This window comes from Ovis aries, chromosome 3 (genome assembly GCF_016772045.2).
Source record: "Ovis aries strain OAR_USU_Benz2616 breed Rambouillet chromosome 3, ARS-UI_Ramb_v3.0, whole genome shotgun sequence".
Taxonomy (NCBI): domain Eukaryota; kingdom Metazoa; phylum Chordata; class Mammalia; order Artiodactyla; family Bovidae; genus Ovis; species Ovis aries.
Genome location: NC_056056.1, coordinates 199,884,824 through 199,899,769, shown reverse-complemented (window position 1 = coordinate 199,899,769; position 14,946 = coordinate 199,884,824). Strand labels below are relative to the sequence as shown.

Below are 14,946 nucleotides of genomic sequence, written 5' to 3'. Positions count from 1 at the left end.
AATTTAACAAAATAATGAGATTCTATATTTATAGCAAAATAAATTTAAATATGAGAAGAATGGCACTATGGCCTTCTTTAACAGACATTATCTTTACAATGACTAACAAAAACTATAGACAGATGGCCACTATTGAATGAGTCTCTAATTAATTCAGGCAGAATGTCTTAGAGTCTTTCTTTACTGTAGCCAAATCGGGACCAAATGGGCTATTCCTCAGGTTTATCGTACTCTCTGCCTACATCACTAGTTCTCTCAAAACCAGAAAAGGGACCCTGGTCTCTGGGCAATGGAGTCCTGTTTAACAACTCTGAAGTGCCAGCTCTGCCTAGCACTGGCATTCTGAATGGTTCTTTAGAAGGTTAAGAAAATCCAACTTACCTCCTGGCCCTTTCTTTTTACCTTTCTTAGCTTTCTTCCTTTTAGAAAGCTCAGAAAATGCTTCAGCTGCTTTTTGGAGTTTTGTGATAAAGAATTCAATGTCATCCAAAATGTGGTTTAAGATTTGCTGAAATTAGAAATTACAGAATAAAATATAAAGCAGAAAAAACCTATTTTTGCCTTAGCTTTACACTGTGAAGGAAAATCAGAAAGTTTAAAAGAAAGAAGGAAAGAAAGAAAAGAAAAAGGAAAACTTCCCACATATAAATTTCAAATTTATCACTGATTCTAAGAAAAAGTATTCAACTAAGTATACCTGTGGCTAAAGTCTAACATTTACATTTTTATTTAGTTTTATTTTATTCTATTTTCAATATTATAAAGAAAACATTCACAATATATATTCAGACTAACTATTTTCAATTACTCTAATCTTCTCATTGTGTTCTTCCCATATAAAGTTGTGGGGGGATTCCAAGAAAACAGTTTGTTAGAATAGCACTAGCATTTCAGTTTTTCTAATAAATTTCCCAATAAAGCAATGACAATATTATTTTTCAGGACTAAGGGTATATAGAATGTTGTGATAACCTAACACACACATTGATAATCTGTAACAATAGCCATTAATAAGAGTTTCTACAGGGTAAAGAAGAATTAATGATGCACTATGCTTTCACAGATCATGGGATCAACTTCAATTATATTATATATTATATCATATATTATATTAATATATACTGTATATTATACATACTATAGTCTTTCTTGACTTCCTTTTATGTGTGAAACTTGACATTCTTCTAAAGACTAAAAACTGAGATTAAATAAGCTTTTGAGTATTAAATAAACCTTTAAGTATTAATAAGTAACACTGTAATATAAAAATTAAATTTCAAACTCTAAAGTCCTTTAAGTATTTGTTTCCAAATAAGCTCAGAACATAAGTAGAGTATAAAAAGCAATTATACTGACATCATATTTTATAATTATGTTACAGGACAGTATCATTTTGCTAGGAAATTATTATAGAGAAATCAAAGTCAATATAGCCTTATCTTTTAAGTATTAAAATATACTTATCTACCCTTAAGAAATGCCACATAACTTTTATCTTTTAGGCATTATAAAACACTTTAGAATAAATTCCAGGAAGACAAATTAATAAGATATTTTAATTATAGATTACAAACCACAAAAAAAGAAAAATCCCTTAAATCTTGACCATTCAGCTTAAACTCCTTTGTAAACCAGTTAATATCCTAGTTCTATCACAGCCATAGTCTACTAGCTAAAGGTAAAGGCAAAAATTGTTAAGAAAAAAAAAAATAATTCAAAGGTCATAGCCACCACTGAAAAGAGAAAATATAGTTTCCACAAAATATATTTAAATAAACTTAACTTTTCCTGTTAACATTTTTTCTCTAAAAAAAGAAAGAACCAATGGTCTAATGATGACTGTCTCACTTACCACATCCCTGTCAATGCGGGCTGCCATCATCTCAGGTGTTTCTTCCTGCTGGTAATAATGTCTCTGTTTCTCAACTAAAGAAAAGAAAATCATACATCTCTCAACCTGTTGTTTAAGTGATACCAATATAGATAACCAGACATGCAAACTGTCTAGAAAAGAGAGCCACTGGCAAAAGTAAACTCTTGCACTGGATACAAAAATCAAAGCTGTGCTCATCACCTCTGGCCTGTACCCTCGCCACTAGCATCTCTGACACGTATCCTCACCACCCTCATCTCTGACACTCATTCCCACCACCACACTTGACAGAGCTGAAGTACCAGCCTTCTGTCTCCATGGTATTGATTTACCCTGTAATTTCCCCCCTATTCTCTCTCTTCTAAAGTCAGATGCCTGTGGAACCAAGCCTAACTTAGTACCCTTTAACTACTGCAGAAGAAAAAATATATATGTTTTTTAAGCACCTATTTCTTAAAAGGTGCTTTTAAGAAGTTCTAAGTTTACTAAGTTAACTAAGTTCTAAGTTTTAAAGCTCGTCATTCTCATACTTTCTAACATCGTGATAATAGTAAAGCTTTGGGTCTTCTGATAGTAAAGGGCTTCTAATATTCCAGTTGTAATTAAGCTTAAAGCCCATAATGTTGGGCTAATTCTCATTTGAAGCTATATGCTTTAAAAGCAGAAATACCTACAAGAATTTGCAAATTGAAGAACAAAAGTCTCGAGATACTATGTCAGCTCAGCTGGCTAGGGCATGATAATCAGTATCATTATCTGAACTCCTTCCAGCTACAAGACTGTTAACACTTTCAATTAACACAGATACTCATTCCAAGATTTCTCAGTAGAGGAAATGAAAGAAAAAGGGATGGATGGAACAGGAGAACTGCATCATTACTAAATGGAAACACAACTCATGATGGATCCTCATGGCTCATCATGTTCAATAAAGAGAAGTGCAAAAAATACTGCAAACTGCTATGCCTCCTCTATGCCTAACTTTACCCTTAAATGGAATATTCACCAAAAAAGAAAAAAACAAATCACTGAGTCTTACAAAACTTAATCAGTACAATTTCCATATATGCAATCTAGCCAGTTAGCTGCTGTTTTTACATGTGGTTGGCTGCTATCTTGGCTATAGGTATACCAGGCAGCAGTTAAGCTGAAGCTGAAATATAGGTATTAGGAACTCTACTAGGTCCCAAAATATCATTTGGAGGACACAGTGAGAGATATGCAGTATTTCTCAGAGTTTTTCATAGTCTGAAGCACTACTAGGAACGCACTGCAATTGCCACTAGTCTACAGAGATCTCTTCTGGAGTCAGGGTAGGGCTATGGCTGCATGTCTGCCTGCATGCTAAGTTGTGTCTGACTCTTTGGGGCCTGTGGACTGTAACCTGCCAGGCTCCTCTATCCATGGGATTCTCCAGGCAAGAATACTGGTGTGGGGTGCCGTTTGCTCCTCCAGGGGATCTTTCAGACCCAGGAATCAAACCCAGATCTCATGCACTGGCGGGCAGATTCTTTACCACTGTGCCGCCTGGGAAGGCCCAAGAGCTATGTCTAGGTTAGGAAGAAGGAGACATCCAACCTAAGTCAGCTGGAGCCTTCAGGCGAACAGAGAGATACTCCCCTTAGAGGGCTTTCAACTACAAAGTGTCCTGGATCCAGGCAGAACCTCACATGGTAAGCAGTGTGTTCTGTTTGACCTAGTAGTAAACTAGAAGTTCTGAAAAGCTTATCTAACTGCAACTTGATAGATGAGACTGTACAGAGTACTTTAGACAACATCTAATGAGGGACTTCACTGGTGACTCAGACTGTAAAGAGTCTGCCTGCAATGCAGGAGACTGGGATTCGATCCCTGGGTCAGGAAGATTCCCCTGGAGAAGGGAATGGCGACCCACTCCAGTGGCTCAGATCATGAATTCCTTACTACCAAATTCAGACTTAAATTGAAGAAAGTAGGGAAAAACTGCTAGACCATTCAGCTATGATCTAAATCAAATCCCTTATGATTATACAGTGGAAGTGAGAAATAGATTTAAGGGCCTAGATCTGATAGATAGAGTGCCTGATGAACTATGGAATGAGGTTCGCGACACTGTAAAGAAGACAGGGATCAAGACCATCCCCATGGAAAAGAAATGCAAAAAACCAAAATGGCTGTCTGGGGAGGCCTTACAAATAGCTGTGAAGAGAAGAGAAGCGAAAAGCAAAGGAGAAAAGGAAAGATATAAGCATCTGAACGCAGAGTTCCAAAGAATAGCAAGAAGAGATAAGAAAGCCTTCTTCAGTGATCAATGCAAACAAATAGAAGAAAAGAACAGAATTGGAAAGACTAGAGATCTCTTCAAGAAAATTAGAGATACCAAGGGAACATTTCATGCAAAGATGGGCTCCATAAAGGACAGAAATGGTATAGACCTAACAGAAGCAGAAGATATTAAGAAGAGGTGGCAAGAATGCACAGAAGAATGGTACAAAAAAGATCTTCACGACCCAGAAAATGACGACAGTGTGATCACTAATCTAGAGCCAGACATCCTGGAACATGAAGTCAAGTGGGCCTTAGAAAGCATCACTATGAACAAAGTTAGTGGAGATGGAATTCCTATTGAGCTATTTCAAATCCTGAAAGATGATGCTGTGAAAGTGCTGTGCTCAGTATGCCAGCAAATTTGGAAAACTCAGCAGTGGCCACAGGACTGGAAAAGGTCAGTTTTCATTCCAATCCCAAAGAAAGGCAATGCCAAAGAATGCTCAAACTACCGCACAATTGCACTCATCTCACATGCTAGTAAAGTAATGCTCAAAATTCTCCAAGCCAGGCTTCAGCAATATGTGAACCGTGAACTCCCTGATGTTCAAGCTGGTTTTAGAAAAGGCAGAGGAACCAGAGATCAAATAGCCAACATCTGCTGGATCATCGAAAAACCAAGAGAGTTCCAGAAAAACATCTATTTCTGCTTTCTTGACTATGCCAAAGCCCTTGACTGTGTGGATCACAATAAACTGTGGAAAATTCTGAGAGAGATGGGAATACCAGACCACCTGACCTGCCTCTTGAGATATCTGTATGCAGGTCAGGAAGCAACAGTTAGAACTGGACATGGAACAACAGACTGGTTGCAAATAGGAAAAGGAGTAAGTCAAGGCTGTATATTGCTACCCTGCTTATTTAACTTCTATGCAGAGTACATCATGAGAAACGCTGGACTGGAAGAAACACAAGCTGGAATCAAGATTGCCAGGAGAAATATCAATAACCTCAGATATGCAGATGACAGCACCCTTATGGCAGAAAGTGAAGAGGAACTAAAAAGCCTCTTGATGAAAGTGAAAGAGGAGAGTGAAAAAGTTGGCTTAAAGCTCAACATTCAGAAAACGAAGATCATGGCATCCGGTCCCATCACTTCATGGGAAATAGATGGGAAACAGTGAAAACAGTGTCAAACTTTATTTTTGGGGGCTCCCAAATCACTGCAGATGGTGACTGCAGCCATGAAATTAAAAGATGCTTACTCCTTGGAAGAAAAGTTATGACCAACCTAGATAGCATATTCAAAAGCAGAGACATTACTTTGCCGACTAAGGTCCGTCTAGTCAAGACTATGGTTTTTCCTGTGGTCATGTATGGATGTGAGACTTGGACTGCCAAAGAATTGATGCTTTTGAACTGTGGTTTTGGAGAAGACTGAGAGTCCCTTGGACTGCAAGGAGATCCAACCAATACAATCTGAAGGAGATCAGCCCTGGGATTTCTTTGGAAGGAATGATGCTAAAGCTGAAACTCCAGTACTTTGGCCACCTCATGGGAAGAGTTGAATCATTGGGAAAGACTTTGATGCTGGGAGGGATTGGGGGCAGGAGGAGAAGGGGATGACCGAGGATGAGATGGCTGGATGGCATCACTGACTCGATGGATGTGAATCTGAGTGAACTCCGGGAGTTGATGGACAGGGAGGCCTGGTGTGCTACGATTCATGGGGTCGCAAAGAGTCAGACATGGCTGAGAGACTGAACTGAACTGAACTGAACTGAACCCACTCCAGTACTTTTGCCTGGAAAATCCCATAGACAGAGGAGCCTGGTGGGCTATAGTCCATGGGGTCACAGAGTCGGACATGACTGAGTAACTAACACACACAATGAGGGCTCAGAAATTCCTGGGAATAGATTTTGTTGTTGTAAATTATAGGTTTGATGGATGTTTTTATAGGTTTATTCAGAATTTCTAAAAAACTTAAGGTGTCTTACCCTTCCTCAACTTCAAGGAAGACCATTTTAACCTCTCTCAAAATAAAGCCCACGTCTCCTCTACCAAAAGAGTAATAATAGCTAAAATACTCTAAGTACACCAGTAGAAAACACTATAAAATTCCACTTAGCACTGTAAATACAAAGTGGAAATGTATATAAAGTGTTAAAAAGTTACAGTAACTAATAATTATGCTACTTTATTTTTGAAAAATGGATGCTTCAAAGATTTCTTTCTTTCATCTGTTTGGTAGCTGGGCTTATATGTAAACTGAAAATAGCTTTAAGGACACAAGAATCTAAATAAAATGGAAAGTGATTAATAAAATGAACTCAATTTGGCAAAAATGACTACCTACTATGCTGTTCCAGGTACTATCATATATATTATTCCCTTTCAGATTCTCAGAAACATATGAGTTTAACTCATTTCCATTCTGCAAGTGAGGCATAACTTTTAAGGTCACACAGGTATATCCCGGGCTTGCCCCAGAGCCTAAATTTGGTTCACAGACTCAAAGGACAGTCCAGTATCACTTATTTTGTCAATTAAGTTTTTTGGTTTAACTACACTGCTAGATATTCTCATGAATGATGCTTTACTAGTTAAAGAGTAAGTGATTTAAGCAGTCACACTAAACTAGGAGGTAAAAGAACTGACACTATGGTCTCCATCAAATTCAGACTCACCAGATCACAATTTATTTACCTTTATAATCAAGAGATTAGACCAAACATATGTTAAGGCATTTTCTAGTTATAAAAATTTCAGACGTAGTGAAACATTCTGACATATATTACACTATGTTCTTTGATATGGTTCTTTCTTTTAAGAATATCAAAGCAAAATGACAGTACAGACATAGGACCCATTAGGTAAATTTACATGGTGATGAATGCAGTTTATCCCTTTTCCACCTCCCTATCCCCTGTCCTGACATCCTGCCCTTATAAACATGAACAGTTTGTCCAAGAGAGGACAGTGTAAGATAACAGTAATGGAAAGAACTTCGAAGAATTATCATTTTAAAATATTGATCTAAATTATATTAAATATTAAAATATTTAATTTAGATATTAAAATATTATATTAAGTGTAATGCATTATATTTAAATATATTTTATAATGTTGAGTATATTAAAATATTATATTATCACTCTTTTAATTGTTAGTTGAGTCAAACTCCCTCTTTGAGTGCTTTAAAAAGAAAAGACTCTAACACTAGATGTATTAGAAGACTGGTCTTAACTCTTAGAAACAATAATCTTACAAAGCCCTTAACTTTCCTTTACATAAGATCTATTTTTACAAAACCAACCTCAAGTTTCAGCTTAGAAATCAGCATCAGAGCCTGAAAGCAAGAACTGTGTCACCACTCAAAGTAAATGTTCAATAAGTACCAATCCCTGGAAGTACTCACAGTCTCCTTGGTCAGCTGCCAATGCAGACCAGGCTGCCACTCGACTCCTAACGTCCACCTGGGTCACAGTGCCAGGGGGTACGGGGGCAGGAGCTTTGGGTGGAGGTGGTATACCAGGGTCTGCTTTGGAAATCATCCTGAATACAGATGAAAACAAACTGAATATTTACCATCTCTATTTCTATAACACATCAGTTCTCTCAGTTTTATGTATTAGTTCTTTAACCTCAAGAAGTATGCCTTGGGGTAGAAAAACAAGGATTTCTTAACCATTCCATATTATGTATATTTATAAATGTATATGAAAAGTATAGAACATTTTCAGTTCAGCTGAAAACCAGATTTAATGTATTTTTCTGGGTCTCCTATGATTAGCAAAGGGTATTAACACTAGAGTCCTAATATCTATTTATATTCCCTTAGGCTGTCTTCCCTTAAAATGCCACTCTTTTGTTCATGAGTCTCTAGGACAACAGAAGTGGGAGAAGCCATACCAGAGAAATACCAGAATTATGGAGAGAAAAGTCATGCGCACACACATACACACCAACAACCTTGGGAAAGCAAATGAGCTGAGATTACAGACTGTAATCTGTAAAACATGATAATATACCTTTGCTAAAAATATTTTAATTTTTAAAGAAAAAAATGACTACCAATTCTAGCCCTTAATTTCTTTTAATGTTTTTACCTCAAGACATCAAGCCGCCTCTTCTGCTTCCCTCCTTTACTGTCACTGATTGCACTCTCAATATCTTCACTAATTAGGTTTGCCTGCAACGAAAGACAAATTACCTGGGAGGTTATGGATTTCTTTATCTTGGTATGTAGGTTAAAACAGAAAGAGGGATTATGTTCGCTGTCCAAATCAATGAATGTCTTGATGCAAAAGAAAAGTGACTTTTTAAAAAATCTGCTTTTGAAACATGACACTTGTAGTTTTTTTCAGTGAACTTTGTAATGAAAGGATCCGAAAATGGAAGGAATTTTTAAAGATTATTTCATCCAGACTCCTTTAATTAAAAAAAAAAAAAAGCTATACTTGTATAAAAGCAAAGAGAAAAGGGATTTGCATATGTTGAAAGTGTAATCACATGCTGAAAATGTAACTGGGTTAATACCTCTGCCTGGGAAGAGGTGGAGGAATCCGAAGTACCAGCATATGCAGCAATATCCCTCCCCTCCCCCATCCTCACCATCCACTGGGCACCCATTAACAGTGGACATACATAACTCAGTTCCAGCAGAGCCACTCCCTCAGTTTAAGACAGCCCCAAGTCATCACTAGGTGGACCCCAACACTTGGCTGTAACCCTTGTGATAACCCTTTTATTCTGTCATTTCAGGTTAATAAAATTTAGCTTTCTCCAAAGGAATGATGTTTCTGATACTTTTCCAACAAGAGCATTTGAATGTCTGATGTGGTTTTCTTGGGAATCAATGTGAGATTAGCAGCTAAGAAGTTTGTTTGGTTCTGAAGTTTACTTATAGCCAGTGATTATTACTGTATATCACATTCTTGCTGGGATATATTCATCTCCTATTTTATGTCAGCTTGTTCTCTGTAATTATGTATGTTTTCCTCAAATACACACACACACACACTCACACACATATTGTTATTTAGTTGCTAAGTTGTGTCTGACTCTTTGCAACCTCACAGACTGCAGGCTGCCAGGCTCCTCTGTCCATGGCATTTCCCAGGGCATTTCAAGTATACCGAAGTGGCTTGTCATTTCCTTCTCCAGGGCATCTTCCTGACCCAGGGATCAAACCTGCATCTCCTATACTGGCAGGAGGATTCTTTTACCATGGGGCCACCAGGAATGCTCCCACATACACACATACATACATACATAGTTATATATTATACTCTTTACCATAGGCACAGGTAGTCATAAAATTTTAAAAGTGAGGAGACACTTAAAGATCATATAATCTTTTCTTGTTTTATAATTAGTAAAACTGAAGAATACTCATATGATGATTTGGCCTACGTCACACACCTATTAAACGAGAATGCTAACGTGTCCTAGTCCAGCATCACTTGGGTAAGAACACCCTAGTTTCAGGAAGAATGTCTAGGAGTCCTGAATTTCCTATGGGCAGGGTGTGGAGTTGGCTATCATATTTCCAAGAAAAAATTTATACTGAGGTGGGCAGGAGCACTGTATAAAGTCCCATGATAAAGAAAGGTTAAAACTCAAAAGGGAAGCTGCAAGATGACCCATATAAAAGAAACTACATATATCACTGCATTTATATTTCTAACAGGGCAAGGGGAAAAAATCCATCCAAAATGTGGAATATGGCACCAGTGAGTACATGCATAGAGCTGTGTGGTGGTACTCAAGCTTTTAAGCAGGACAAAACAGCATTCAGTAAATCTGTTTGGGACCCATCAATATCATCATGCCCCAACAAATAAAGCAAGCCCTTTATCCTCAAAACTGGAATCCAGAAACTTCACTAGGTCCAATAACAGCTTCCAGGGAGAGATTTTCGAGCACTGAGACATATAGCAGATTTAAAATGTCTTTAAGCATAGCTCTCTGTGTATAAAATGTTTGAATTAAATTTCACTGTTTTCAGAGTAAAATATCCATCTTAATCCTTACTGATGTAACAAATCTAACCTTGCAAAAAAAAATTCTTAACGTGTTTTATGACTTTACAAAGGCAACATATGAAAAGTCGAATGAACTTATACAAATTATCTATTGCCACAATTGTTTCCAAGTAAGAAAGTCATTTACTTAAATAGTTTTTAGAAAGTCATTTATGACATAAATTGAAATAAAGAGAAAATTATAAAATATACTATTTATAGTCAATCTTAATTTACCTATCATATTTTAATGCCAAAGAATTACAGAAAAAATCAAATGACACTTTATGCTAATCTCCCAACATTTCTTTATAAGAAAAAGAACGCCTGTATATATTACATACAATCAAGTGGTAAATCACTGTTCTTGGCAAAGCAAAAATCAACTCAATTAAAAACATTTTCCTTTTTAGAGAAATCAACTCATGAAATAAAGATTCAAGGTTGCAGATCAATTCTAACGTCCAATAAAGCATCACAAATTACAGTCACTTGAAATTTACAGTGTACTTTGAAATATAAATCTTCAGGATATGGCGTATTATTACCAGTAACTATGCTCAACTCTTTTCACATTATGACTTGGGGATTACATAACTTGAGCAATTTTTCAAGTCACATAATCAAACAGTAACCCTTAAATCAGTACCATGGAAAGCATCCAAATGTTCCACTGCGATAACCCATGCTATGTGATTGGTGCCAGCACAAAACAGAATGAAACAGATGACATGGTTATTGTCTGTGAAGCATGATTTTTGAAGAATCAGTCTTTAATTATAAGTCCAAGTCCCTCAGTGAAGAATTTAATGTATTATCTGCACATTTTTAAAATAAACAGAATGCATCTGATTTTTTAAAATAACACTCAATCTTCTCTTTATTTATTTAGCCTAAACATCCTGGGGAAGATACTGAGGTGCTTTTCCTTACAAAACTGTAAGACACTAAAAATCTAGTACCGAGTAGCCATATGATTGAAGAAGGTAATCAAAAGCTAGAACATCTGCTTAAAGCGAGAGAAAATTCACCAGCCTTTTACCTTAATCTCATCACACTGGAAAAGATGAAGGTCTGGCTTGCTCTGGGTTGGCTCTTTGCACACCAGGGCAAGAATCGAATCATAGCTACAGGAGTGCATCACAGCTTGGCAATGCTGAATGGTGTTCAAAGGAAAATTCTCCAATTCATTCTAAAAAGCAAAAATACAACTTGCCTTACTTTTCATTGGATATGTAAAATCTGCTCCACAAAGAGCTCTAGGCATCATACCAATAATTTTTAAAAGTATGCAAACCACACTGACAATGAACACTAGTAAACACAGAAAATATGGAGGACGAGTAGGTACAAGGAGACAGAAAATACACCATTCTGGGCTAGAGGAGCAGTGAGAGAAAGAGCAAAAAAGATGGAAATATTTAATAAAGGAATGTGGTTCTGTTCTTATAAACAGAAGAAAACCTGAAATTAGCAGTAATGATTTCCTAAGATTATGGGATAGACAGGATGCCTTTAAGAGAAAAATTAGGTAAACTGAGGCCTCTTTCCAAAGTTATTATCCATCTTACCTGGTATTCTTTTCCTTGTGGCTCTATAATATCAAGGTTTTGCTATGTTTTGTTTTTACTTGAATATTACAGTCAAACTCTTAGTTTTTATCTTTAGTAATCACAAATGTTAAGCTAAGAATAATACATCATTTGTACACTTTTTATTTCAGTGAATCTCTTAGATGGAAAAATTCACTATGTAAGTTTCTCCAGCCAAAAATATTAGGGTTAGAAGAATCTTGCTAAAAAATACATTCTTTGAAATGATTAAGCTATTTGGTCATATGAAGTTGAACAGTCTCTAACCAATAAAAAGGCATGCCAATAAGACCCTGATAGATCAAATAATTACTTCTGAAACAAATTAATTTTCTGTTCATAATAATAATGAATTCTTTGTTAATGAGATACATTTAAGGTGGTTATCCTAACATGAATGGCCTTACACAAATGGCAAGCAGTGTCATGATGTGACTGATGGGAGAAATGGTGGCTTTTTATAAGTAAACAAAATCCAACATCCCTGATAAGTGGAACATAAAAAAAACAACAATAACTTTTACTATAGACAGCACATATACACAGACATCACGCCATAAATTGATTCTAAGCCCTCATTCCTTGGGACCCAGAAAGGTGAAACAAAAAATGCAGATTCCATTAAAACAGAATGTAATTTCTAGGTCACACCAGGGAGATAACAATTTTCTTTCAGAATAAATTAATATTCCTTCTCTATAACTACTTGAAACTAGGAGGATTAGAGAAGCTCCCGGGTATTATTCTCTCACAGAATGCAATGGATGAGATGAAAGAAAGGGCAAATTTTACACCATACTCCTATTAGAATACTTTAACATGATTACAAAAGTTATTTTCTTTATCTTAGCAACTCAAATGCCTTCTAGGTGATGGGGCTCAGAAAAGGCCTCTTTTAAGAGCTCCAGCATCTTACCTGACTACCTGTGTGAAAGAAAGGTACCCAGTGTTGACCTGGTGGAAGTTCAGGCACATACACACAAACTCCTTCATCCCAATTCACTCACTGCGGTTCAAACCACAACACTTGGATATGGCTTGGCCTAGCATATAATTAACATATGTCTTAAAGAAGAGTGCCCTATAGGGGCTTTAGTTTAGCGCTAGGTATGTTTTTCCCACTTCTTCCATCTCATCATATATGGTTAAAGAAACATTGTACCCCTCTATTTCTGGTTTAAAAACATGATTGTGCATGCATAAAGTATATGGAGAAGGACTTTCTTCCTTCAAATTCACTGGCAAGAGTATTTTATGGTGGCAAATATTTAATATTTACCCATGTTCAAACAATCTGACCTAATGTGAACATAAATATTTTTAGACTTTTTGAAAATAAAATGGTATATGTTTTTCAAACTTGCCTTTGATTCTAAATCGATCAGGCTCACAGCTTTCTCATCCACCTGAAGAATCATATCTTGAGTCCATACTTTGCCCTTAGCATCGAGCAATTTCAGCTTCCTTATTCCATCATCAACAGTTATCATAGCATCTTTCCGATCCAGAACAAAGGTGGTCAAGTGCTTACGATTGAGAAAAGAAAAAACATAACACACATAGCCTCTTAGTAAACATTTTCCCCCCAAAATTGTAAAGTTAACCTAACTGAAGTCAGCTAGTAGAGGGGAAAGACAAAGATTGGGTTGGTCAAAAAGTTCATTCAGGATTTTCACACCTCTTATGTGAAAACCCGAACGAACTTTTTCACCAACCCAATACAAAGTACTTTAGAACTTCATGGGAACCTTACTGGGATAATAAAGTCAAAACTGGTTTTTGATGAATAGAGGAAATGATGCCTTGAATCATAAAATACCTAAATCTGTTTAATACTGAGCCTTGTTGAACTAGACAAACATGAGAAAAACAAACTTTAAACAGCTTAAATAACATGCTCTTTATATTCCATCTTTGTTATTTAGATGTTTAACAACAGAAGGTGGTCAACAAACCAGCCTGAAAACTAGAGATACTGGTAGTTGAGAGCAGCAACAGCAATTCTAGTGTGCAACAAGTGTCAAACTTTTCACTCCACTGAAACAAAACTTTAAATTTCATTAAGCATGCTTGAGGAAATAGAAACCTAAAAACAGGAGCAATTTAAAAAGTATTCCCTAATTCAATATTTTCTATTATAATAAGCAAAGTTCACCCAAATAGATTCCAATTAAGAGCAAGTATCTTAAAAGACAGCAATAGAGGGGAAATTTTTAAAAAAGAGACCATTGTTGAAACAGAACTTGCAATAACTTTAGACAAAACCATCAAGGCTTATTTCAAGAAGATTCCATAATACAAAATAGACGTCTTTGTTCTGTTTTTATCCAAAAAAAGGCTGATAATGATAAATGAGTAGTTATTTTAACTTATTCTCCATGAAAACAGATTAACTAGATACTTTTATACTTAACATCTGTTTTTTAAAAATCTAAAAGAAAAATTTCAACCCAATTTACAACATCACAGACATGAAATAAAACATCGCTCTGATTTTACTATCAATTTTTATGTCCCTCAAGCTTCATTCTACATTGTAGCAAACATCAAAGTATCTTACTTCAACACGGTATTGGGATATATCTGACACGCTGCTGACACTGTCCCGTGCATAATTCTTCCTTTGTTCTGGAAAAGAAGTTTAAAAAGCTGTTATTTACCTATGAATAGGCTGAACTTCATATAGCAGTGTCTCATGGCCATCTCTAAAACTAGTCTATCTCATATATAAGTACAGTAGTTGACAAGTCACCATTGTGTGGTTATCTAAAAATACTCATTATTCATATTCAATGAAAAAGTCATGGAAAAGCTTACATGAAATGTAAAAACGATATGACCAACATAAATGATCATAATCCCAAAAGTTAACAAGATTATTCATGTGTAAGGAAAAAAGTTATTTCATCTAAAGATGTTATTAATCAGGGATGTCCTCTTGACCAGAAAAGAGAACAATCTGGCTTGTAAATTTCATCTTTTAATACACTGAGAACAAAATGGAACTGCAAATACTGTCATGGATACTATAGTATATGAGTTAGACTACATTATTAAAATAGACACTGCAAGGCACATGTTTCAACATATCCACACTAGGGAGCGGGTTAGAGGAGATTTAAAATATGATTCAATCACACTTAATGCCATTTAACTCTAATAATATTCACACATCTACAGAACACAAATGTGATACTCAGAACTG

General features: G+C 36.0%; 1 protein-coding gene across 20 annotated transcripts in view; it reads right to left on the bottom strand.

Annotated features, from left to right (window-relative positions):
- EPS8 (epidermal growth factor receptor pathway substrate 8) overlaps positions 1-14,946 on the bottom strand; it is a 213,212-nt gene that overhangs the window by 47,453 nt on the left and 150,813 nt on the right. For all 20 annotated transcript variants that reach the window (XM_060413377.1, XM_060413375.1, XM_060413379.1 and 17 more), the window contains 7 exons: positions 14,302-14,369; positions 13,106-13,267; positions 11,192-11,341; positions 8,233-8,315; positions 7,542-7,678; positions 1,853-1,926; positions 382-508 (listed from right to left, as the gene is read on the bottom strand). In XM_060413377.1, coding sequence (XP_060269360.1) covers positions 382-508; positions 1,853-1,926; positions 7,542-7,678; positions 8,233-8,315; positions 11,192-11,341; positions 13,106-13,267; positions 14,302-14,369 — 801 coding nt within the window. The remainder of the gene's footprint in view (positions 1-381; positions 509-1,852; positions 1,927-7,541; positions 7,679-8,232; positions 8,316-11,191; positions 11,342-13,105; positions 13,268-14,301; positions 14,370-14,946) is intronic.